A 26,529-nucleotide genomic window follows, 5' to 3' on the forward strand; every position below is an offset into this window, starting at 1 on the left:
TACAGGTTTCTCAAGAGGCAGGTCAGGTGGTCTGGTATTCCCATCTCTTTCAGAATTTTCCACAGTTTATTGTGATCCACACAGTCAAAGGTTTTGGCATAGTCAATAAAGCAGAAGTAGATGTTTTTCTGGAAGTCTCTTGCTATTTCGATGATCCAGAGGATGTTGGCAATTTGATCTCTGGTTCCTCTGCCTTTTCTAAAACCAGCTTGGACATCTGCAAGTTCACGGTTCATGTATTGCTGAAGCCTGGCTTGGAGAATTTTAAGCATTACTTTACTAGTGTGTGAGATGAGTGCAATTGTGCGGAAGTTTGAGCATTCTTTGGCATTGCCTTTATTTGGGATTGGAATGAAAACTGACCTTTTCCAGTCCTGTGGCCACTTGATTAGCGCAATGGAATAAAATTGAAAGACCATAAGTAAACCCTAACATTTAGCATCAATTAATTTTTGATGAATATCCCAAGACAATCCAACTGATAAAGACTGGTTTTTTCAACAGATGGTGCTGGGAAAACTGGCTACACACATGCAAAAGAATGGATTTGAACTTCTGCCTCACACCACATACAAAATGAACTCAAAATGGATCAAAGAGTTCAACCTAACAACTTAAACTATAAAACTCTTAAGAAAATATGGGCATGCATCTTCTCAACCTTTGATAGGGCTATGTTTATTTAGATAAAGCACCAAAACCACAAGAAACAAAAGAAAAAATAGATAAATTAGACTACATCAAAATTAAAAACTTTTGTGCTGCAAATAATAATGTCAAGAAAACAAAACGACACAGAATAAGAGAAAATATTGGCAAATTATATATCTGATAGATTTATATGAAGAACATATAAATAACCATTAAAATGTAATAATAAAAAGACAAATAACCCAACTAAAAATGGGTAAAGGGTCCGAATAGACTTTTTCCAAATAAGACATACAAACAAGCCCATGAAAAACATGCTCCCCATTACTGGTCATCAGGGAAATGCAAATCAAAACCACACTGAGATTCAACTTCACACTCACTAGGATAGTCAGAATCAGTCAGATAATCACAGGTGCTGGCAGGAAATGTGGAGACACTGGAACATTCATACACTGCTGGTGGGAATGTGAAATGGTGTCGCCACTTTGCAAAACAGTTCCTCAAAAAACCTAAACATGGAGTTACCATATGACCCACCAACTCCACTCCTAGGTATCTATCCTAGAGAACTGAAAAAAAAATATGTCCACACAAAAAACATGCACAGGAGTCCTCAGAGCAGCAAACGGCCAAAAAGTGGAAAGCAGTGTCCACTGACTGATGAATGAATAAAATGCAGTCTATCCGTACAGTGGATCAGTATTCAGCCATAAAGAGTGATGAAGTTCTGATACACACAGCATAGTTGACTCTGGCTAACATGATGCCAAGTATTAATAAAAGATGCTAGTTACAAAAGACCACATGCCTATGAATCTATTGATATGGGACATCCAGAATAGGCAAATCTATAGAGGAGAGGTTGGTTAGGGCTAGAAAAAGAGGGATGACCAGTGCCACCTTTATGCCCCCCGATATTTCCTCAGTGCTAACTGTGTGCTCTGCTTATAGTAAAGGTGGCAGATCAAGGGAAAAATCAAGATCAGTTAAACACTGTCCCCATTCTCCCAAAACCAACCTCAGAGTGGGAGGTGCAGACCCGGCCAACAGTTTCAATCTAATCATAATTCCACACACCCCAAGACAGGTATGGTGATCCTGAGATGGACAGGAGACCTGTACCCAAGGGGCCACAACAGAGGCTGCAGTGGAGGACACCGCTCAGAGAGCAATGAGCACCTGTTGGGATGAAGCGGGAGGCACAGGGGTAGGAAAGCGGGGTGGGAGACGTTCAGTGTGGCCGGAGGTTCCCAGGGACACGGGGTGGAGGAGACGGTGGCAAGAGAGCGGACGAGAAAGGGGCTGGAACCACCTGGAGGAATGTGCTCAGCGTCAATAAAGGAATCAGACTATGAGGTTATGAGAAGAAGTGGCTGAGGTCTCGGAGGTGGGGAGTGGGCCCCTCGCAGCTGTGTGGATGGAGCTGGGCAGGGCAGCCGACAGGACCTGAGGCGGTTCGGAGGAACAGAGAGGGTCTTCCCCCCGTGGGGCACCCAGACAACCAGACCCCCAGTGATGGCCACTGCTGCTGGAACTCTCTGCCCAGGCGTTGGATCTGCCAGACTCCCAGGCTGGCTGGTGCCCCAGCGGTGCCTATGGTCCTTGATCCACGCCTGGCCCCTTTGATGAGGGTTCTCTTCCCCTTTAAACCTTCACTGGCAGGAAGGTCACACTGGCTTTGAAACATCAAGTCAACAGAATCGTATGCGGCAGATGCTTCAGAAGACCACGGGGCGACGAGGAAGGAGCATGAGACCTATTTCTAAATGGGAGAAACAGAAGAACATAAAAGCAAGCACCGTGATGACTTCTAAGCACTTAAAATGTGGCTAGCGTGACCAAGGAATTAAATTTTTATTTCATTTTAATTAATGCAGTTTCAATTTAAATACGGAGAAGACACTGGCACCCCACTCCAGTACTCTCGCCTGGAAAACCCCATGGACGGAGGAGCCTGGTGGGCTGCAGTCCATGGGGTCGCTAGGAGTCGGACACGACTGAGCGACTTCACTTTCACTTTTCACCTTCATGAACTGGAGGAGGAAATGGCAACCCACTCCAGTGTTCTTGTCTGGAGAATCCCAGGGATGGGGGAGCCTGGTGGGCTGCCGTCTATGGGGTCACACAGAGTTGGACACGACTGAAACGACTTAGCAGCAGCAGTAACTTAAATAGCCACACGCAGCTACTGACTACCATATAGGACACTGCAAGTCTCTACTTCCTAAACCATGGTTCACTTATCAGTAAGAAACAATCAGTAAGTTTATTGTTTTTAGCACTTTATACATCACAAAGGCACTACTTAGCCACATTGTAAAAAAAAAAAACCAAAAAACACGTGGGAGAAGAAAATCACCCATAACCCCCAAAACAAAACAAATAACGTCAGTTCTGGAGAATCCTACAGACAGAGCAGACTGGCACACTATGGTCCATAGGGTCACAGAGAGTCGGACACGGCTGAAGCGACTTAGCACGCATGCATACTCACGCGGGCGTCATTTTTGCCAGGTTTGTCATCACGGGGCTAACGTTAAGCCAAAATTTGGGCGCCCAGTGGCCCAGTCAAGTTGACACATAAAATTAACCATCACAGGGCCAGAGTGTGGGACAGAAATGTAAAAGAACATTTGAGAGATGGAATATTTGAGAGAGAGGAGATGCTCTTAGCAGGATGAGATCACCAAGGAGACCCAAGCAGTGACTGTGATGGAAGCATAAAGCTCAGTTTTCTGTAAAAGTTCTCACTCCCTAAATCCAGGATTCTGACACTCACTGCAACATCATGTGTTAATTAGGGTGCAGTGAGCCCCTCCATGTCAGAGCACCCTCCACTCTATTTTTAGAGTTGAGGAGACCCTGGGTACCACCAGGGCTCATGTTTGGTCTGGTTTTATTGAGGGAATGGGTACAGATTTCCACCCTAACCATGCGTATGCAAGTATCAGGTGCTTGGAATGCGGATGTGGCAATTAATGACACAGGTCACACTGGAGTTACCCTCACAACATGGCTTAAAAGTCCCAGACTCCTTTCGTGTCCCAGGCACAAAGAAGTTGACGCTTTCCTGCTGTCAGGGACGTCATGGCCTCGGATGGCAGCAAGAGTCTGCTCTGGGAAACCAAGTCCGCTCCCAATTCTGCTGCGTGCAGCAGAAGGGGATTCGCTGGAGAGGGACATGTGACCCTGTGACCACACGCCAAGTGAAAGCCTCTCCTCTGACCCGCACAGCCCTCTGCCCAGCTCCGTCTATTTTGGTGGTTTCCTGATTCTGCCCTCGCCCACTGGTTCCCTTTGTCATCTGCCCACTCTCCCTTTCTCACATTCTTGATCTTCAGCTTTTCCCCAAGATCCAGCTGACTCATTCAGCTCACACACCAATGATGAATGTGGTGAGAAATATCGGGATTGACTCAACAGCTCAGAAAACTCAGGGATCAAAGGGCTTAAGAAGGAACAGACATCTAATGAAAGCCCTTAATCCATTTCTCTCCTATGGGTGCATCACACCCGCTACCGAATTCTGACTCCCCTATTCCAAGTACCAGGCCACTCTTGTGCATTCACACAGCGAAAATATCCCAGGACCCAATCTTTGCTGTCACACAGCACCCAGGCAGAACTGAACCTGAGATGTCACGGCAAGATCCCGTGTCTCTCTAAGCAAAGCTCGTTAGATACAGTGGCTGCGAGCAAGGGCTGTGGGTCCACACGGTCCTGGCTTCCAGTGTCAACCAGGCTATTCAACATTGATATAACCAACCAGAAGGAAACTCAACTTTCCAAGCCTCTGCTCATCTGTGAAATGAGAGTAATAACAATGCTGAACTCACTCGGGTTGATAGGCCGATTCAATGAGCTAGTGCGGGTGGAGCGCTCGGGGCAGGGACAGGCCGACAATAAGCTAGAAAGCTTACCTGTGAACTACTTATAAATACTGAGATGACTCTCAAGGAAGCAGGCCTGCCACGAACTAAAGGGAGACCTCCTTAATTCAGGCTTGACTATTTCAGAATCTGGACATCTCTGAAAGCTGGGTTGCTGAGGCAGCATATACGAGACATCACTTTGCCAACAAAGGTCCATATAGTCAAAGTTATGGTTTTTCCAGGAGTCATGTACAGATGTGAGAGTTGGACCATAAAGAAGGCTGAGAGCCAAAGAATTGATACTTTTGAACTGTGGTGCTAAAGAAAACTCTTGAGAGTCCCTTGGACAGCAAGGAGATCAAACCAGTCAATTCTAAAGGAAATCAACCCTGAATATTCATTGGAAGGACTGACGCTGAAGCTGAAACTCCAATACTTTGGCCATCTGATTAAAAGAGCTGACTCATTAGAAAAGACCCTGATGCTGGGAAACATTAAGAGCAGTAGAAGAAGTGGTCTACAGAGGCTGAGATGGTTAGATAGCATCACTGACTCAACAGACAGGAGTTTGAGCAAACTCTGGGAGATGGTGAAGGACAGGGAAGCCTGGCATGCTGCAGTCCATGGGGTTGCAAAGAGTCGGACATGACTGAACGACTGAACAACCACCATGATTTTAGAGGTGATGCTTAGACTTATTTGGTAACAAAAACGAAACACCCTCCAAGGACCTTCTGGTACTTTAGCTGTGACCTTCCTGGTGGATGAATCATCAGTCACTGATTTATTCACTAAGAACCTCTGTCCCACAAATCTGTGCTCATTTCTAGTTGTTTTATTTACTCAAAGGAATGAAATGGCACTTTCTAGTGTTCTCACTGCAGACTCTCATTAACTCTATAGATAGAGTTCCCCAGATGTTGTTTAGCCGACATGTCAAGTCTGACTCTTTGCAACCCTATGGACTGTAGCCCGCCAGGCTCCTCTGTCCATGGGGATTCTCCAGGCAAGCATACTGGAGTGGGTTGCCATGTCCTTCTCCAGGGGATCTACCCAACCCAGGGTCGAACCCTGGTCTCCTGCATTGGCAGGCGGGTTCTTTACCACTGAGCCACCTGGGAAGCCCCTTTCCCAGGCAGGGCCTAAATAAAGGTGTGAGATCTCACCAAACAACCCCTTTACTACCTTTAATGGGCATGGATATTTGGGTTTTGGAAGGTGGGATGGGCAGTGGCATATATTCTTAGTTTTGCTGTGTATCTTCCCTAAGATATGGTTGGCAGATTACAGTGCATGCCTACCTCCAAGGAACCCAAGCACTAGGTCACAACACTCAGTCACCTGCTCCGGCCGTGACCTGCACACCTGAGCCCTGTCCCAGGAGGGGACCCCATCCGGCCCTCCTCTGAGCTCAGGCCCACAATGGGCATATTCCTCATTGGCCTTGGCACTGCCTGCCCCCAAGATCAGGGCACCCTCATGGTCCATGAGCTTCTGGAAAGAAGTATCTCTTATCTAGTCCATTATTTTTTAATACACGCAGCTGAAAAATAGTAGGGCTATGAATCAGGAAATTGGTTTCACCCATGATTCCCGGGTGGAATTTATTTAGTTTTTACAAGATGAACAAAAGTTTACTTTCTGGACCTAAAACGGCCTGGGGTGAGGACACAGAGCCCAGCCTTCTCTCTGCCTCATAGTTTCTTCTGGAAGGTGCCAAGGAGACTTCATTTGACTCCACAAGCCCAGCAAACTTTTTCCCCCTTCTTGTTCAGCCTCTCTCGAGCCCCAGACAGGCGCCAGCTTCTCCATGGACCGGCCACTTGACACAAGGTGTGCAGACACGCGGCATGTGGCTGCTGGCCAGGGCCATGCCCTCCCCCCACCCGGCTGTGCCCACAGCTCCTGAGAGCCTCCAGTTGGGGGCATGGCCGCCTTGGGTGGGCAGAGCCCGTTGCGGAAGAGGGAGACGCACTGCACGCATCTCCATGGCAACCAAACACGCCCACCGCTGGAGGAGCCCCTTGAGAAAGAACTTCAGCAAACCACGTAAACGCCCACGCATCGTGCCCTGAATGCTTGCTTCTGGGAACCAACTCCAAGCAAACAACTCAGCAGAGGGAGAAAAACAGACAGGCACAAAGACGTCTGCTGAAGCCACGTGTAATGTGTGTGTGTGTGGCTGACTCACTCTGCTACGCAGCAGAAACTGGCACAATATGGTAAAGCAGCGATACTCCATTAAAAATTAAAACAAGAAACCCCAGACGCGCTGTGTGCCATCAAACCGTCCAACGGCTCAGCTGACAACCATGTAACTATTGAAAGTATTAAAAATGAAACTATTTATTTTAAAACTGGTAAAATGACCACTAATGTAACCAAATGTAACCATGTAACTGACAAAATTATCACTATTATTACAAAGATGACAGAGACGTGGCTGAATGTATGACACAACATTAAATCAAAAAGGATACAATATCGGTGTACAAGACGACAACTCTAAGAAATGCGTATAAATGCGGACAAAATCTAGAAGGGAAAACATTAGTGAAAATGCCTGTTCTAGAATGATAACAAGACAGGTTTCTGTCTTTAAAACTCTTTGTGGCTGTCATGTGGTTCCCACAACTAAAAATGAACCGGACATTGTTGTCTATTGGCAGATGGGGAACTTCCATCATCCAGAGGCAGGGGTCTGTCTGGGCGTGTAGACAGCTTGCGACAGGAAGGGGGCAACGGACCACACGACCACTCAGCTTGTGCAGACTGGCTGCTGAGCACCCCATAATGTACACGGCAGCCAGCGGCCCCTCTGTCTAGTGTCATGCGAGAGGGATAAAGGCACCTCCGCCAGGCCCTTTTTGTTGCTCACGAAGGGGATAAATTGTCTGAACTAGAAGTAGCTCGTTTTATCTTTAATGGTCAAATCCATCAGGCCTTGGCCTTGCCTTGTAAGTGCGTGAGAGCTCAACAAGATGCCAGCGTTATGTTTTGATAAAGTATCAACAGGATCCAAGAAGCGAGTGTGTGAGAGTGTAGGAGTGTGTGCACATGTGTCTGTTCCTACAGAAACACATCGCCATGGTGTTTCAAGCCAGATTACTTTCATAAATGAAATGAGGAAACAGAAAAACACATACACCAATATGGGAAAAAAACCACACTCATCACATACACTTTAACCAAGCAAACAGACGTTCGAGGCTAACCTAATCTAGATTTAGAAGCCGTGGATTCAGCTCAAACGTTCGGTTCTCAGCCTCGAGAGAGGCCCGTCCCCTCTCGGACCACATTTTCTCTTCCACCAACAAAGTCGGGGACGGCGCGGATGAGCCTGGCCCTGGCTGTGTCGTGCCCACACACCAAGGCTCATGGAAACACACTCGAAGACATGCAGGGCCAGGATGCGGGGCACCCTGGCACCGCCCTCTGCTGAAAGCATTCACAGGCAGCAGTGAGTTAACTGAACAAAGGCAGATCACTGCTGGCGTCCACGAGAAGCTGCTCAGACACGTGCCTGGGTCTCCAACCGCCCCTGCAAGTGGAGAGGAAGCCACGTGTTTACCCACAACTGGAGTGCCATCACACTCTGCCCTAAGGCCTGGTTTGCTGGCACTGGAACTGCAGAGACAGTGGTTCATGGTTTATGTGAGAAGGCAGGGTGTGCCTAACTCAGGAGAAAAGGTTCCTTCCTGCTCAGGGAACAAGGAAGGCTTCCTGGGGGAGGAGGCACTGGAGCGGGTGCTAAAGGCAGGACTGAATTTAAATGCATGCAGTGAGTGGGGAGAGGGGTTTCCAGGGAGCCAATGTGGAAGAGAGAAATTCAGTCAGACTGTACTAAGAAAGTAGGAAGCAATAAAACAGAGACCAGACCACAAGGGCCTTAAATGCTAGAGCAAGCACAATCCCAAAGCAGCTGTCGTCTTAAGTGTGTGTATCTGCCGTAATTTCAAAATAAACTCAACCGATTAAGGAACTGCCAGCTAGCCAAGCAGCCACTGGTGGAACCAATGGATTCCACAATAGCTCTTTGCCCCCAAGGACTTGCTAGTTCAAATGGTAATTGCCTGAGGTATAAAAACAACCTCTGCTCAATATTTGTTTTCTCTTTTCCTGGAAGATAGAGCAAATATCAAGAAACAGTTGCAAGAGCCAAGAGTCTGAGATAATTTTTAAAAGAAGGCATGATCACAACTCTTTACAAATAAGACAACACAGGTCAAATATTTTATTTAATTCATCAATTAATGAGAGACCAATAAGATGTGATTGGCTTCCCAGGTGGCTCAGTGGTAAAGAATTTGCCTGCTAATGCAGGAGATGTAAGAGATGTGGGTTCAATCCCTGGGTTGGGAAGATCCCCTGGAGAAGGAAATGGCAACCCACTCTAGCATTCTTGCCTGGAAAATTCCATGGACAGAGGAGCCTGGTGGGCTATAGTCCTCCCATGGGCTATAGTCCATGGGGTCGCGAAGAGTCAGAAGTGACACACACACACACACAAAAAGATGTTACACCTGGGAGACAGCGAAGAACCATCTAGATGCAGGCCATCAGAAATGCTGGAGTAAATTTCTTAATAGATGCCAAAACTGGTCAGTCTCCACCAAACACAGTTTGCAGTGCTGTGGACAAGAACCACAGACTTTGCCGTCAAGATTCTACAACTTACGGCTCAAAGGCAAGGAAAGGCCCAGAGATCCAGGGAATCCGATAACCAAGAAAGTCCTACATTCCCATGCAGGTGCTAGGAGACTGTGTAATCCATCTCAAGTGAAGTGAAGTGAAAGTCGCTCAGTCGTGTCTGACTCTTTGTGACCCCATGGACAAGTCCATGGAATTCTCCAGACAAGAATACTGGAGTGGATAGCCTTTCCCTTCTCCAGGGCACCTTCCTGACCCAGGGATCGCACCCAGGTCTCCTGCATTGCAGCCAGATTCTTGACCAGCTGAGCCGCCAGGGAAGCCCAATCCATCTCAAAGTCTTTCACAATTTTCCCTACAAAGGTGAATACTGATCAAGGTGGAAACTCTTAGCATGTGTTTTATGGAAAACCTAGGTGAGGATGAAGCCTGAGGTTGGGAACCAGGCATACACTGTGTCGTCAAGACATGGCAGGCCCACGCCGACCCGGGGAACGTCAGACTGGGAGCCCCGAGGCTCTCAAGGGCTGTGCCACAAACCAGGTGACAAAGACCCTCCCATTTCTGGAGGCTCCTAAAATGAGGAGCCTGGCATGAATCCCAGGTGCTCAGTCTGGCCATGCCTGGGAGTCACCTGAGGAGCTTATAAATCTCTCATGCCCCACTCTGGAAACCCCAGACCTAGAGCTTCCGATCATGCTGGTCAGGGTGAGGCCGCAGCATCACTGGCTTCTAAAATCTCTCCACCTCCCCAACACCACCCCAGTGAGTCTAATGAAAAGTCAGGACTAAGGACCACTAGGCCAGACGATAAGACCCCTTTGTCCTAGACACTCTTTGCGCTTTCTTATAATGTTTTTTTTTAAATAACGGCTGTCAACCTCGGTGCAAAACTGGAGAAAGTCAGTGGGACATTTTTCAAAAACGCTCCTCAAAATTAATCTTTGGTAGATACCATGAAACAAGCATAATTCATGACTTGGTCAGACCTGACAAACAGCCCAAATGTGTTAGAATCTTCCGCCATGTTTGCCACTCATTCAACAAGCAGTCTGCTGAGCTGAGCACAGGCCTGGTCTCCTGATTAGATGTTTTAGGCATAACGTCCACAAAGCAGTACAAAGATACCCACAGGTGTTGCTAAGAGGCACCCACACGTGTATGGCGTGCATTCACACAGGCATTCACACACACGCTCACACTGTTCACTCAGAAAGCAGCCTCCAAATGCAATACCGGGGCCGAAGAGCTAGGAAGGGACCCGCTTCACACTGGGGTAACTGAAGAATCACCTTTTGGTTGGCTGGTCCCCACAGTGGGGGAGAGAAATGACAAGAGGGCAGAGGATGGTGAATCCCAGCGCTCTCCTCCCGACTCTTCTGAGACCTCTGATGTTATTAGGGATAACTCAACTACACCAGAGTGGGCGCCAGGCAGTGCCTGGTACTCTGATGGGCCTTGAGCTAATAGTACAAACCCCTCTTCTAGAGGACACTGTCCTGCCTTCCCGTAGGACCATGCAGGGACATGGGCCAAGTGTCTCCTGGAAGGATGCTCTTCCATCTCCTCCCTTCCTCGGTCCTCCTGCTCCTCACCCTGGGCTCCCCTACCCCTCCCCCCCCACATACACACACACACTTACTGCAGGCCGCACAGGTGAAGCACGCGTCGTGGTAGAGGTTCCCCATGGCCTGGCAGGCCTGGCCGGCCCCAAACACCCCCTTGCTGCATTTCACACAGGCTCCTGCAAGGGAAAGAACACAGCAGTGAGTGGGAAGAGAAACACTGTAATGTGCGTCATAAAAAGTCAATGGCCAACAGCAAGATACCCAGCCCTCCCCATAATCAGCCCATCCCCGAATCCCGAGGATCACTCCTCTAGAATGTCTCTCTCTCTCGCTCTTTCCCTCCATCCGTCTCTCAACTGTCAGTCCTTTCTGCTGCAGGAAACAGCCCTGGGCTCATGTTCAGGCTCCCTCCACACCAGCATGTTAATGCTCAGAAAACCTCCACTTCTTTCATCTTCTTCCTTGCCCAAAGCTTTCTGGGGACTTCCCTGGTGGCCCAGTGGCTAAGATTCCTCACTCCCAATGCAGGGGAACCCGGGTTCAGTCCCTGGTCAGGGAACTAGATCCCACCTGCAGCAACTAAGACCTGGTGCAGCGAAATAAATGAGTAAATATTAAATTTTAAAAGGCTCCAACCATTATAAGACAACGTCCAAACGCTGCACCATGATTAAAATAGACCAAATATGCAGGCTAAGTGAAAGTTGCTCAGTCGTGTCCAACTCTTTGCAACCCCATGGACTGTAGCCCGCCAGGCTCCTCTGTCCATGGAATTCTCCAGGCCAGAATACTGGAGTGAGTAGCCTTTCCCTTCTCCAGGGGATCCTCCCAACCCAGGATCGAACCCAGGTCTCCCGCGTTGCAAGCAGATTCTTTACCAGCTGAGCCACAAGGGAAGCCCAAGAATACTGGAGTGGGTAGCCTATCCTTTATCCAGCTGATCTTCCTGACCCAGGAATTGAACTGGGATCTCCTGCATTGCAGGCGGATCCTTTACCAACTGAAATATGAGGCAAGCTCAATATGCAGGCTGGGCAACTTCAAATTATTTTCTTCAAGTCTCAATGGGACCCACCAACAGGGACTTACTAACCTCACTTTTTACAAAGATCGATCAGGCCTCCAAGCCCCAGGTCCGTCCGACCGCACGGCCAGTGCGCCTTCCTGCCCCCACCCCGGCCACTGGGTCTCAGCTCCTGGCCTGCGCCCCGGGCTCCCCCGCCTGCACCCCACACCCACCCTCTGCTCTCTTTACGTGGTGCCTTACGTGGGCCAAGCCACATAAAGTGGGGTGTTGGGGTCTCCCTCCCAAAGAACTCTCTCATTATAGGCAAATGAAAAAAAATACAATTATGTAAATAATACATGAATTAAAAAAAAAAAAGATTCAGAAAAGAAATACACCAAAACTGTAAAATTATGGCTGAATTCACTGCTTTGCATCTTCTGTATTAGAAAAAAAAAAATCTTACATTGCTTTATAGCTGAAAAATGTCTAGTCTCAAAAAGTATTTTGTATCTGGTTTTTGTTTGTGGCCATGCCGAGCAGCTTGTGGGACCTTAGTTCCTCGACCAGGGATTGAACCCAGACCATGGCACTGAAAGTACCAAGTCCTAACCACTGATCTGCCAGGGAACGCCCCTGGATCTGTTTAAATGTACTGTATAGTGTTAAAATTTTTGAGAAACAGATTATATACTTATATACAATTTATATATAAAATACAAATAAACATATGTAATTTTTCCAAAATTTAAATACATATGAAAAGGTCCTCTAGGCTTCCCTTGTGGCTCAGTGGTAAAGAATCTGCCTGCCAATACAGAAGACATCAGTTCAATCTGTGGTCCAAGGAGATCCCACCTGCCAGGGGGGCACCTAAATCAGTCACAACTACTGAGCCTGGGCTGTAGAGCCCGGTAGCCACAGCTCACGAAGCCTGTGTGCCCTAGAGCCCGTGCTCCTCAACAAGAGCCCCTACCGCAGTCAGAAGCCCACAGACCGCAGCGAGGAAAGACTGCTCAGGGACGCAGACCTAGCATGGCCAAAAAACAAACACAAAAGCTCCCCCAGCACTCAGCAGGGTGACCAGGGGCTCAGCCAGCCTTTCTGGTTCTGTCCGATCTTTCAGGCTGTTTTCAGATTGCAAATTCACAGCCACATTCTGCCTACAGGGCCAAAAGTCCTGTGTTTCAAAGTTCTTATCATTCCAAGCTGATAAACTACATCACCTTCAAAGGAAGTCCAAGTTGACACAGCCTTCATGAAATGAAATGCACCTGCTCCAACCCCACCAGGTCCACAGAGAATGCATAAGCCCAGGACCCGCACGCCGCTTCACCAACACTAGGAAGCAGGTGCGGCCGTCCGTAAGAACGGTCCTGCGTCAGCTGAGAAAACCAGCTCCGGAGAGAATGCGCTGTGCCCAGCTCTAGGGATCACAAGCGGTGGTTATTTGTAGTTCTTCTGTTTCAACGCTGTATTATGAAAACGTTCAAGCATGAAAAGAAAAATGGAAAAGAATCCCATGTGCCCACAACCCCAATTCTACAATTAATTGTTAGTACTTTGCTGCCTGTCCCTCAATCAACCCAACCAACCGAATTGTGATGCATTTCGCAGTAAGATGAAGACAGCAGTCCGCTTCATCCCAAACACTTCAGTCTGAATATCATTAATAAGATATAATAAGAGGTCATTATTTGCTTACAGTTATCTTTTTCAAGATAAAATTCAAATAGTGAAATGCACAATCTGTAAGTCTATCACCCGATGAGTTTTGACAAGTAACCTATGTAATGTAAACACCAAGTAAGATACAGAACATTTCCAACACCCCAACAAGTTCCCCAAGGCGCTTCCCTTCCATCTTCTCTTACTGGTTATGAAATTGCCTGTATATGTGTGTGTGTGTGCATGCACGCACACATGCAGGATGAAACTATTGGATAGCTGGTATTTCTTTACCTAGCAAACAGCATGATACAATTGAAAACTCCAAGGAATTCAGAAGCATCAGCATGTCTTTTTGTCTGATTATTTCATATACAACATAGGCTGTTCTTAAGTCAAGAAAGACATCTATTCTGGAACTTCCTTGGTGGCCCAGGGGCTAAGACTCCACACTTCCAATGCAAGGGGCCCGGGTTCAATCCTCGGTCAGGGAACTAGATCCCACATGCTGCGACTAAGGAGCCCACACGCGCAACCAAGACCCAACACAGCCAAGTAAATACAAGAAGTACATCCGTCCTGGGCAAACTGCATTCCTTTGCTGGCACATTCAGAGCTGCCTCCAACGAGCAAGCAAGAGTGGCGAGGGCAGGATTCTGCCAGCACCACTCCTCTCTGGGGCTCATCCCTCTGGAAATCAGCAGTGCTGGCGGCTGCCGCTGGGAGCCAGAGGACCGGCCGCTGAAGCAGGTGGGCCAGGAGCGTGTGCGGTCGTGGAAGCAACCGGGCAGGTGTGCCGGCACCGGATACACCTACTGTGCTGGGGCAGGTTCCTGGCTACCTGGGCACTGGCCCATCTGTCCTAGCGAACTGGGAGCGCCTTCAAGATGGGGTCCACATCGACTGTGAGCTGGTGCAGCCACTGTGGAAAACAGTCTGGTGGTTCTTTAAAAAAACTAAAAATAGAATTACCATATGATCCAACAATCCCACTTCTGGGCATGAAAAGACAAAAACTCTAATTTGGAAAGATACATATACTCCAATGTTCAATTTACAGTAGCCAGGACATGGAAGCAATCCAAGTGCCCATCAACAGATGAATGGATAAAGAAGAAGTGGGGTGTGTGTGTATATACACATACATAATGGAATATTACTCAGCCGTAAAAAGGGATGAAATAATGCGACAGCAACATGGATGGACCTAGAGATTACCAAACCAAGTGAAGTAAGTCAAAGATAAATTTTATACGCGATCACTTATATGTGGAATCTACAGAGTAACACAAATGAACTTGTTTACAAAAAAGAAATAGATTCACAGAGACAGAAGACAAACTTATGATAACCAAAGGAGAAAGAGGGCAGAGAGATAAATTCGGAGGATGAAATTAATAGGTACACACTACTGTATATAAAACAGGCAACAAGGATTTACTGCGCAGCACAGGGAAGCACATTCAGTATCTTATAATAGCCTACAGTGGAAAATAATCTTAAAAACAACATATACAGTCATTCAGCTGCTAAAGAATCCGCCTGCAATGCGGGAGACCTGGGTTCAATCCCTGGGTTGGGAAGATCCCCTGGAGATCTTACTTACCCACTCCAGTACTCTGGCCTGGAGAATTCCATGGACTGTGTATAGTCCCTGGGGTGGCAAAGAGTCGGACACGACTGAGTGACTTTCACTATATTATATATACATATAAAATCCAAATTGCTTTGCTGCACATCTGAAACTAACACACTGTTATAAATGAACGATAATTCAGTAAAAAATAAATAAAAATGTTTAAAAAGTAAAATAAAACAAAACCTCCAACAACAAAAAAAAAGATGGGGCCATGTCTCAGCTGTGGCCCCAGAAGTGTTCAATGAAGAATCGCTGAGTTGAATCAGTTTCCGGGCCACCTCCCCTCTGCCCTGGCCCTCACCCGTTGTTCCTGGGATACACATGTCCCCTTGAGTGCCTTTTACAGAGATTCAGAGTCTTACCGTCTCTGAACACCTGTAGTCCCTGACAAGGTGCACTCGTGTGCCCTCAACAAACATACATAAAAATAGAAATGGATGGCATGGACCTCTGCTGACCACTTCCAGGGCCACTGTATAATACAAACACAGTGATGGAGGGGGCGAACTTTCTCTTGAATGGCAGTTATTGGACCACGGTGAGGTATCAATAATACTGTTTGGTGATTCTGGGGTAGATTTTCAGATCATCCGTCCCAAGCGCCCTGGCACTAGACTCTAAATCTTTACAAAGAGCAACATAGGCTGGTTTGTCCAGCAGCAACCAAAGCCGGCTCAAAGCAGCCTTGAAGGAACATCAAAGCAACAGGAGTGTGGTTCTGTTCACGGACACAGAACCTCCCCACGCTCCACATCACTTCTTCCCTCTTCATCACCGCGGCCTCTGTGCTTAAGCCCCACAGAGATGCCGGCTGCAAGGCGCAGAGGAGCGCTGAGACTCAACAGCATGGTCAGACTTCCACCAGCCATGTGGTAAGCGCAGGGCCCGGGAAGACAGCTCGCCCATGGGGAGAGGCGGGGTACACCTCCTGAGTCAGAGGGATGGAGCTGACTCAGGATGCCGTGAACTCAGCTGCTGCGGGCTTGGAGAATAAAGTCAGACCACCTCTCGCTCCTGCTCACAAAGCGAGTGGCCGGATGGCAGCATCTTCCAGTGGACACTGACAACTGCCCAGGCCCCCCGGGGCTTCCTGCTCCATTATCTCTCCACATCAGGCCTTCCTCTGCCCCTGCAGCCAGTGGGGAGACTCTCTGGCTTCCTCTTGGTCCACAGGCTGGGACCTGCTGACTGCAGCCTCCCCCTCACTCTCTCTCTCCTTGGGGCTGCCGACATCCTTTCTCCCCACGCGGAGTACCGCGTGCAGATACAAAGCAAGGAAGGAAGCCACTTCTGTTCGAAACGCTCAGTCACGGACAGAGGCGGTCCCCAAGAAGCCAAGGAGGTAGGAAAACACTTCATCCCTGTGGCCTGCGGTGAATGGATAGCAAAGCAATTCGGGGGCAGGAAATAGACTCAGTCTTCCTTTGGCAGGGGAAAAAAAATACTGAAGTAAATTTCATATTCTAGGAAATAATGTTCCTACCAGAGCCCAGGCTGGGCTTGTTCGTTCAGTGAACGTAGGGTGTGTGCCCCTTTCTCAAACCCAAGTTCCACAAAGGTGCTGTGATGAAGGTCATGCTGCTGGCAGGTTTGAAAGATGGAATCTGAGCCCAAGTTCTAACTCAAAGGTCCTGTTAGCCCCATCTGGTTAGCAGTCATGTGGCTATTCCTGCCACACACGTGGAGTCCCCCTCCCCAAAGGGGGCTCCTTCATCACCATCCCCCCGCTGCCCAACACACAACCTGTTCAGGGATTCAGACTCAAGGGAAGCTCCGCCCCAGATCTCCTACTGGTCATCCGGCCCAACTCCCATTCTGGCCCATCCTATACACCCAAGGCCATCTTTCTGCCCAGAACCTCCATCCCAAGGCCCCCCCTGCCCCGGTGCAGAGCCCCTCTGTCCCTCCTGCCCTCCTGCCGGGGACACTGCAGCTGAAGGATTCACCCACCAGTGCTTCTCCAGCATTCATTCGGAGCCAGGCTCTCTGCAGATGCTGGCAGCGGGATGGTGAGCAAGCTGACCGCACTCTGGCCCTGCCCTCGGGGGATGGTCATCCAGGGAGCCGGGAAACCAGAATCTGCCCACGCTGATGGGTGAGCTGACCGACGTCACCCGAAGTCTTGTGCTGTGAGCTCACGAAGGGGCCTGCAGATGCTGGCAGCAGGATGGCGAGCAAGCTGACCGCACTCTGGCCCTGCCCTCGGGGGGTGGTCATCCAGGGAGCCGAGAAACCAGAATCTGCCCATGCTGATGGGTGAACTGACAGACATCACCCGAAGTCTTGTGCTGTGAGCTCACGAAGGGGCCAGCGCTGAGCAGAGGCTCGCGTTTGTGAAATAACAATACATACAGCGCGGTTTCTGCCTCCAGCTCCCCAGTTTGATCCCAGTTTCAGACACAGAGCCCCTAAATCTCTTGAAACATCCCGGGCAAAATGAGCATCCTTGGTTCTACTGAGGAGGTTCTGGGTGGGCTCCTGGTTGGGCGCTGGTCACCAGAAAGACCAAGCCAGGCTTTCAAGTTTGGAATTTTCAACTCTAACCCTCCACCTTCCAGGGAGGGGAGAGGGGCTGGAAAATGAGTTAATCGATCATGCCTATGTGATGAAGCCTCCTCAACGGGCAGGGTTCAGAGCACTTTGAGGTTGGGGAATACATGTACATACCAGGAGAGTGACACACCCCGACTCCCCGGGGCAGAAGCTCCCGTACTCGGGCCCTTTCCCTATGTATCTCTTCATCCAACTGTTCGACTATATCTCTTATCAAACCCTTTACAATAAACCGGCAAATGTGTCTCCCTGAGTTCTGAGAGCCATTAAAGCAAATTATCAAAGCCAAGGAGGGGGTGGTGGGAACTCTGATTTGTAGCCGGCCAGCCAGAAGCACAGATGACAAAGTGGGAGGGGGCTGTCTTGTTAGGGCTGAGTCCTTACCCAGTGGGGGCTGTGCTAACCCCGCCTGGCATCCGATTGAACTGAACTGTAGGGAACCGAACTGTGTGGGAAAAACCATATATCTGGTGTCAGAAGCGTGAGCACTAGTGGTATAGAGGGAAAACAGAAGTGAGGTGTTTTTTTTTCTGAAACAAGACTCAATGAGGGGTTGAGTCACCAGCCACTGTTGGCGCAGTGGTCAAGAATCCTCCCGGCAATGCAGGAGACATGGGTTCAATCCCTGATCCTGGAAGATCCCATAGGCTATGGAGCAACTAAGCCCGTACCCAACAACTATTGAGCCTGTGTCCTAGAGACAGCCCGTGCTCCTCAACAAGGCAAGCCACCGCAGTGAGAGGCCGGAGCACCACAACTGGAGAGCAGTCCCCGCTCCCTAGAACCGGAGAAAAGCCCGCCCAGCGATGAAGACTTCTCTTGGCGGTGGCTCCTCTCGTTGCAGAGCCCAGGTTCTAGGCACACGGGCTTCACTAGTTGCCCCGGGAAGTCTCAGTAGGTATGGCGCACAGGCTTAGCTGCCCTATGGCATAGGGGATCTTCCCAGACCAGGGATTGAACCCATGCCCCCTGCATTGCCAGGTGGACCCTCATCTGCTGTACCCCCAGGGAAATCCTCGCAGCTTTATTTTAACTCAAGGAGTCTTCCAGCCTTGCCCCATTTTCTTTCCATCCCTGAAGGACTGTTGTCCATCCTTGCCTGATATCCAGTTGGTTTATATACTAAATCAAGCTGGTCTAACTCTCGTGGTATACAATAGCAGCTTTCCAACAGCTTAGAGGCGGAGAAACTTTTCCCAAAAAAAGTATCAGTGGAACCGCAAGTATATATAACAGACAAAAGGGAAACCATGATGGCTGAGGTGGGACAGAACCTCCTGGAACATCTCAGGCCCCTGAGACAGTTCCAGGAAGATTATTTGAGAAGCAGTCACACAGCATAACTGATCGAATGCAGACACCACCCAGCCGAGCCTGGGCAGCGTTCCACGTGAAGTAAGTGATCTTGAATTGACGTTAAATTGATCTCCTGCACACCCAAAGCCAAAAAACAAATTGGGTTTAGGGCCATGGCACGTTCCCCCCTGGCTTGCAAAGGCAGGATTTACAAACCAGGAGGCCGGCAAAGCAGCCTGAGTGTGAGGTTTTGGCTCCAAAAGAATTCCTGCTTCCTTCCTGCAGACCGCCGGACAGCTGGGCTGAGGACCCTGCAGCCATCCTTCAACTGACACACAGCCAACCTGGGTGACGACAGAGTCGGCCCTTTTGTTGTCAGCACGGGGTCTGAAATAAAAAGACGCCGTCAGCCCAGCCGATGGGACTGGCCTGGCAACCATTCCCTTCGGCTCACTCCTGGCCTTGTCCAGGTGACCGCTCCTCTCCCAGTGAGGACGGGAGGCCTCTGGGAGGCGGGGGCATCCTTTTTAGCTCCACCCTTTTAGCTCCACGTGTGATGCTGGACATCACACGACACCACACAGCCACGGACCACATATTGCACTAAAGGGGGCTGAAGCCAGGCGCAGGGCACGCAGTCCAGTTAGGGGTGGTTGGGTGAGCAGATCTGAATAAATTAGTCTGCACGCAAGTTGAGCAAGGCTTTTTCTCAGCAGAAGGTTGCAGCCTATGGACCTGGAGGTCAATAGGTTCTGGAAGAGGTGCCAAGCATTTGGGGCAGAACCAGACCAGAGGACCCAGCAACAGACTTCTACCAGTCACCACATAAGCTCACGGAGAAATCCCCCAAGGCAGTGGGAGCCGAGCCCCTGCCTCCCAGGCAGACGGCCGCTTCTCGAGTCTGGCTGCAGGTATCAGAGTGGATGCCACCCCTCCACCTCCAGAGACTCAGGTTCCAGTCTGGGGACGGGATCACAGGTCCTCAGCTGACTCTAAGGTGTGGCCAAGGCGGAGAAGCCGGGATGCGGAGGACACAACCAACCCCACCCTCCCTGGCCCCGGGCCTCCCCCGCCTGCCCGCTCTCCCACACACCCTGCAGTTCCCAGGTCAAGGGGCGAAATTCTCACCACACTGCAAAGGAAGTATTTAAGGCCATTCAGGGCTACGGGGTCATTGCGCCAGCTACTTTCTTCACTCTCGAAGCGACTCAGAACCGACGGCTTCACCTCACGGTAGTGGGAAAGGGAGTGTCTTGCAGTTTCCCAACCACCACCCTAAGCTCGAGCTCACCTGGCCAGAGTACCAGCAGGCGTGCTTCTGCCCCGGGGCACGCCCATCCCCTGGCCTGAATCATTCCCTGCCCTCCACTCTCTGGAGGAAAAAAAGTTCAGGGTATCCCCAAGCAAACCCTGCACCCGACTCTCCCAGAGCCCCAGGGCACCCTGAGCCGTGGCTTCTGGGCTTGCCCACCAACATCCTCCCCGTTCCAGAGCCCGGGTATCTTTCTCAACTCTAATAGGAAACAGAAACAGCCAGTCAGCGTAGGAAAAGGTGTTCCACCTTGCTGTTATTGCTGCTCAGTCGCTAAGTCGTGTCTGACTCTGTGACCCCGTGGCCTGCAGCACACCAAGCCTCCCTGTCCTTCAGTATCTCCTGGAGTTTGCCAAGTTCGTGTTCATTGAGTTGGTGATGCCATCCACCTTGTCAGGAGCCAAATGCAAAGGTGGATGCCACTCCTCACTGTCTCGGGAGCAGAGATGAAAAACAATGGTAAAAACAATAATAAGAGTGTCACGGAGGGTGCAGAGAAAAGGGTATCCTCGTTCACCATTAGAGGAAGCATAAATGTGGATGGCCTTTCTGGAGGGCCTTGGGGCACCATGTATTAAATAAAAGCCTGAATAACCTCATGCCACCGGATCAAGAATTTAACAAGGCTAAAAAAATAAAAAAAGATGCTGCCCAAAATGGATATGCAGAGACAGTAAGTAGATGACCTGGGGACAGGGGGTCAGGGAGAATCTGCTAAGGAGCGGGCTTTCTTTTGGAGAGGGAAGAAGGTGTTCTAAATTAGATATGGTGATGATTGTACAACTTGGTGAATATACTAAAGGTTGCTGAATTGTACAGAACCAAAGGATCAGATTTATGGCATGTGACTTATATCTCAGTAAAGCTGTCATAAAAAAACAAAAATAGTCATCAAAACTATTATTAAAACACTTCAGTATGAATAAATGAAAACAAGTATCCAAATGAAAAGGGAAAAGTTAAATAAATACTACACAACTTTAAAAAAATCATATTCTACAGCAATGCCGTCCAATAGAGCTTTTCCTGTGATAAGAAAATGTTCTCTTCTACACTGTCTATGATGACAGCACGTGAGATTGTTGAGCCCTTGAAATGCAGCCAGTACACCTAAGTATGGGCTTCCCAGGTGGCGCTAGTGGGTAAAGAATCCGCCTGTCATTGCAGGAGATGCAAGAGACAGGGGTTTGGTCCCTGGGTCGGGAAGATCCCCTTGAATAGGAAATTGCACCCTATTCCAGTATCCTTGCCTGGGAAATCCCAGGGACAGAGGAGCCTTGTGGGCTACTGTCTGTGGGGTCGCAAAAGAGTCGGATACCACTTAGCGATGAAACAACAGCAACAACTGGGTGATAATCCATTTCTATTATTTGTTTTGAAGATAGATTCTCAAGGTAGCTCACTTTTAACATCATTCTTCTTTGTGAGAAGGCGCAAAATTGTGCCTGTTTCCCAGGTTCTTTGCACAAACATAAATGTCAACCTCCAGCAGAACCCATTTCGAAGGCCGAGTGGTAGAGCATTTACATCACTGCCCACTTCCCTGTCTGATTATTCCACACAGAGCTCTCCTGACGTGGTTCAGTTTCCCAGCAGCATCTCGGAATCCCCATGCTGCCCCGTCTGCTTTCCTCCTGGATCATTTTCTTGCCTTTGGCCTCAGAGTCCTTTGATTTCTCACATGAGGCTCCGCTGTGTTTTCACCTCCCTCATGTCTCAGCTCAAACGAGGCTCATCAGATAAACTACTGGTTGGCCAGTTAACTGCGAATTTTAAATAAACAGTGAGTAATTTGTTAGTGCAAGCGTATCACATGCAAATTGGATTTTTAGGTAAGTGAATAACTGTGTCGTATAAGTAGGTCGGGCTTCTCAAGTGGCGCTAGTGGTAAAGAACCTGCCTGCCAGTGCAGGAGAAGAGATGGGGGTTCGATCCCTGGGTGGGGAAGATCCCCTGCAAGAGGGCATGGTAGCCCACTTCAGGATTCTTGCCTGGAGAATCCCATGGAGAGAGGAGCCTGGTGGGCTACAGTCCATGGGGTCGCAGAGTCGGACACGACTGAAGTGACTTAGCACGCACGCACTTAAGTATAACATGCATGAAGAAAACCCCATAGGACGTTAAGTTTAAAGCTTGATTTTTCACAAAATAAGAACTCCTGTGTAAACACCATTCAGATCAGGAAGTGGAGAGCTTCAGAATCAGGATCCACTGCTGCTGAGCCTGAGGATGGCCCGGCACCCCTCCCCACCCCCTGCCCCGTGGTGGATCTGGAAAGTATGAGTTCGGGCATAAACCCTGGGTTCATATCTCACCTTGGGCACAGGCGTGATTTCCTTGCGTGCCAAATGAATTTTAATAGCATACACATTTCATGGGGTAACTCTGAGCATCACCTGAGATCACGTAAGTGCCTGAAATTGCTCCTGGCACATGGGAGGTGCCCAGGAATAGTTCATTTCCTTCCCTCCCTTTCCAGGAAAGTTGATTTTCCTTCCTAGTTTCCTATCAGGCCTGAAACTGAGAATGAAAACATATCAACCACTCTCCTGACAGTCACCCACACTCCAAACTCCTCACAAAACTCCTGAGTCCTTCTGGGGAGGAGGGGCAGATCTGAGCTCCCTCCATTTCCCCACTGTGTTCTAACCGCACTGGGGGGAGCAACTGCTTCTGCCCTGGATATGCTCAATGGTCATTTGCTGGTTGCATGAATAAATGAATGAATGAACGGACAAAGCCACACTCCCCGCCCCTGGCTCCTCTCCTGCTTACAGGGCTCCATGCATTTAAGGGGACCACCGTGACACAGAGAGGCTCTGAGATGAGTGACCCCAGGTAGGCTTAGACAGGAAAGAATCTGCCAGCAATGAGGGAGACCTGGGTTCGATCCCTGGGTTGGGAAGATCCCCTGGGGAAGGGAATGTCTACCCACTCCAGTATTCTGGTCTGGAGAATCCCATGGACAGAGGAGCCTGGCGGGCTATAGTCCACGGGGTCGCAAAGAGTCAGACACGACTGAACGACCAACACACACACACACAGCCATGAGAAGCCTCATACGAAGGTCTGACGCCAGAGGCACGGCTAACCGTGTGCAACCAGAAAGGAACGCGAATAAAAATCCTTTTTTCCAAGGAAGAAATCAAGTCTTGAACTTTCCTTAGAAATACCAAAGCTGATTTTAGAGACGGTAAAGATCCACATTCACCCAAAATGAGAAAAGGGTGTGATGGAGAAGAACAACAAGACAAAGTGAAAGATGCCGGTGGAACTGTGACGCTGAGGGGACACGTCTGTCTCTGCAGTTCCCAGAGTCCTCCCCACCCCATCCTCCCTCTCCCTCCCCTGGGGAGTCAGGAGCGGAGAGCTGGGCTGGATTGAGTCTCCAGCTTCAGGGATGGTGGGAGAGAAACACCAGCAAAAGATTTCCCCTTAGAACAAAGAGGAAGTCTGGAAGCAGGCTTTGATGGGTTCTGTGGCTGAGCCAGTGAGCCATCTTGGACCAGTTACTTCATGGCTCAGTTTTCCCATCTTCAAAACGGGGAAGTAGTCCTGGGCGCGCTGCAGGGCTGCGGGGAGCCTGAGAGGCAGCAGGGCTGAAACCCCCGCACGTCACTCCTTCCTAAACAGTCCTGAACCGCGCGTGGGAACAGTGGTTTCAAAACGGAGGTTTTAACGTCACTTCTGGGCTCGACTGAGCGTGTAACACATTCCCCTTTTTGAGAAAAGACAAAATAAATGCTTTTAAAGACTATCCCATTTAGAATCTGCAGAATGAATGAGCTACCTGTGAGGCACGCAGCAGACATGAGTTTCCTGGGCAACCGGGAACCAAGACATCTTTCAGGGAGGGGCCTGAACAACTCAGCCAGTCAGAGAGAGGAGCCTGGAATGGTGATGTCCAGCATGCATGGGCCGGGAGAGGGGAGGAAGTGGAGGAGAGAAGGTTGGTTGGACGACGGCTCCAATTCTGAGCGTGAGCAATGGGGCAGAGGGGAAGGGGGAGTTTTTTCTGAGCCCAGCAGTGACAAGACCTGGTCGTTTTAACAGGCCAGTTGGATCAGATCTAGGAAGACGGGAGCCCAAACAGAAGACTTCCTAACGATCAGAACTGGCCGACTCAGGCTGAGGTCCCTGGACTGCCGGTGACACAGAGGAGAGAAGAGGGGTTTTCTGCTTCATGGAGCCGGAGGAGGGGGGCAGGGGGGTGGCACGGGGTTAAAGGCTCCAGGCTCTCAATTCTGATTCTTTAATAACTTGCATGAAACTAGACTGGCTGCTCACCCTGCAGAAAAATCAAGCCAGAAGCTGGAATGACACAGAGTCCCCCAGAAGTTCCAGAAACCAAACAGAAGTACCACTTTCAACAAGCAACAGAACTAGAAAGTGCCTCTGAACTTTGGCTTTGTGACATCCTGAGAGGCCCCCAACCACTATGATTCTAGCCAAAATCTAAATATCTTTGTGTTTAAAACAGTCTGTCTTGGAAAAAAAAAACTGTCTATCTTGGGACTTCCCTGGATGACCCAGTGGTTAAGACTCTTTGCTTCAAATGCAGGGGACCCAGGTTCAATCCCTGGTCGGAAACTGGATCCCACGTGCCGCAACTAAAGATCCTGCACGTGGTAACGAAGATCCCAGTACAGCTAAATGAATAAATAAATACTTAAAAAATAATAACAGGTTTAAAATAATAATAATAATAAAATAGTCTGTTTTAAGCACGATTATCCCTATGTAGAATGATGGATGCCTTTAATTGGCTTGACCAACAAGTTCGTTTATGTTTTTCCATAAGATGTTACAGAAAAACCCAAACAAATTTTTGGTCAACTCCAATATTATTATTTTTGTCTATTATGTTCTGACTTTTCTACAGTTGGTTGTGTTTGTTTAAACAGTTTTAAAATGGCAAAAACCAGAGGAAAGCTGCTGGAAAAAAAAAATCAAACCCTTAAGACAGCATGGTAACTACCAAAAAAGGGATGGAAATCTCTTGCAAAGATATTGCAACAGAAGAAACTGGAAGGGTATCAGCCAAGTGACACCAGCTTGCAGAGCAGGTGGTTTAGAAAGCGACAAGCAGAACAGAGCCCAAAGAAATTCCGGAGACAGGTCAAGTCAACGACCATAGAACTGGTGCAGCCACTACGGAAAACACCATAGAGGTTCCACCAAAAACTAAAAACAGAACTACCATACCATCCAACAACAATTCCAATTCTGGGTATATATCTGAAGAAAATGAAAACACTAGTTCAAAAAGACTCTTGGGAGTCCCTTGGATTGCAAGGAGATCAAACCTGTCAATCCTAAAGGAAATCGGCCCTGAATATTGCTCCAGCACTTTGGCCACCTGATGTGAAGAACTGACTCACTGGAAAAGACCCTGATGCTGGGAAAGACAGAGGGCAGGAGGAGAAGGGGGCGACAGAGACAGCTGGGTGGTGTCATGGATTCAACGGACACTGAGTTTGAGCAAAGTCTGGGAGACAGTGAAGGACAGGGAAACCCGGCATGCTGCAGTCCATGGGGTCACAAAGAGTCAGACACGACTGAGCGACTGAACAACAAACAATTTAATAAGATACACACATCCCAGTTCTCACAGCAGCACTGTTTACAACAGCCAAGACATGGAAGCAAATTAAGCATCCATCAACACATGAATGGATTTTAAGAAGATGTACCCCCCCCATACACACACACAATGGAATACTACTCTGCCATAAAAAAGAAGGAAATTCTGCCATTTGCAGCAACATGGATGGACCTAGAGAATATGCTACTTAGTGAAATAAGTCCAACAGAGAAAGACAAATATTGTGTGATATCATTTATACAATAGTACAATACAAATGAATGCATATGCAAGACAGAAACAGTCTCACAGATAGAGAAAACAAACGTATGGTTACCAAAGGGAAGAGAGGAAGGAAGACGGACAGATAAGGGGTGTGGGATTAACAGATATCAACCACTACGCAAAAAAAAAACCAGATAAGCCACGAGGGTGTATTGCAGAAAAGAGGGAACTATAGCCATCACCTGGTAATAATTTATAACAGAGTATAATCTGCAAAAATTGAATCATTATGATGTATTCCTAAAACCAATATAATCTTGTAAATCGACTATACTTCAATTAAAGATATTTGCATACATACATACACCCCACAGGAGGGCTCTCACACTGCTGGTAGGAATGTTACAGTCCACAGCCACGCTGGGAAGCCTTCTGGCAGTTGCTGGAAAAGTTAAACATACTCCTACCATATGATCCAGCATTTCCATTCTTAGATATGTAC

At 48.7% G+C, this 26,529-nt stretch overlaps 1 protein-coding gene across 1 annotated transcript in view; it reads right to left on the reverse strand.

Annotated features, from left to right (window-relative positions):
• Positions 1–26,529, reverse strand: part of LIMD1 (LIM domain containing 1) — a 72,885-nt gene that overhangs the window by 29,957 nt on the left and 16,399 nt on the right. The window contains exon 2 of the mRNA XM_043885548.1: positions 10,819–10,920. Coding sequence (XP_043741483.1) covers positions 10,819–10,920 — 102 coding nt within the window. The remainder of the gene's footprint in view (positions 1–10,818; positions 10,921–26,529) is intronic.

This window comes from Cervus elaphus, chromosome 24, assembly GCF_910594005.1.
Source record: "Cervus elaphus chromosome 24, mCerEla1.1, whole genome shotgun sequence".
Taxonomy (NCBI): domain Eukaryota; kingdom Metazoa; phylum Chordata; class Mammalia; order Artiodactyla; family Cervidae; genus Cervus; species Cervus elaphus.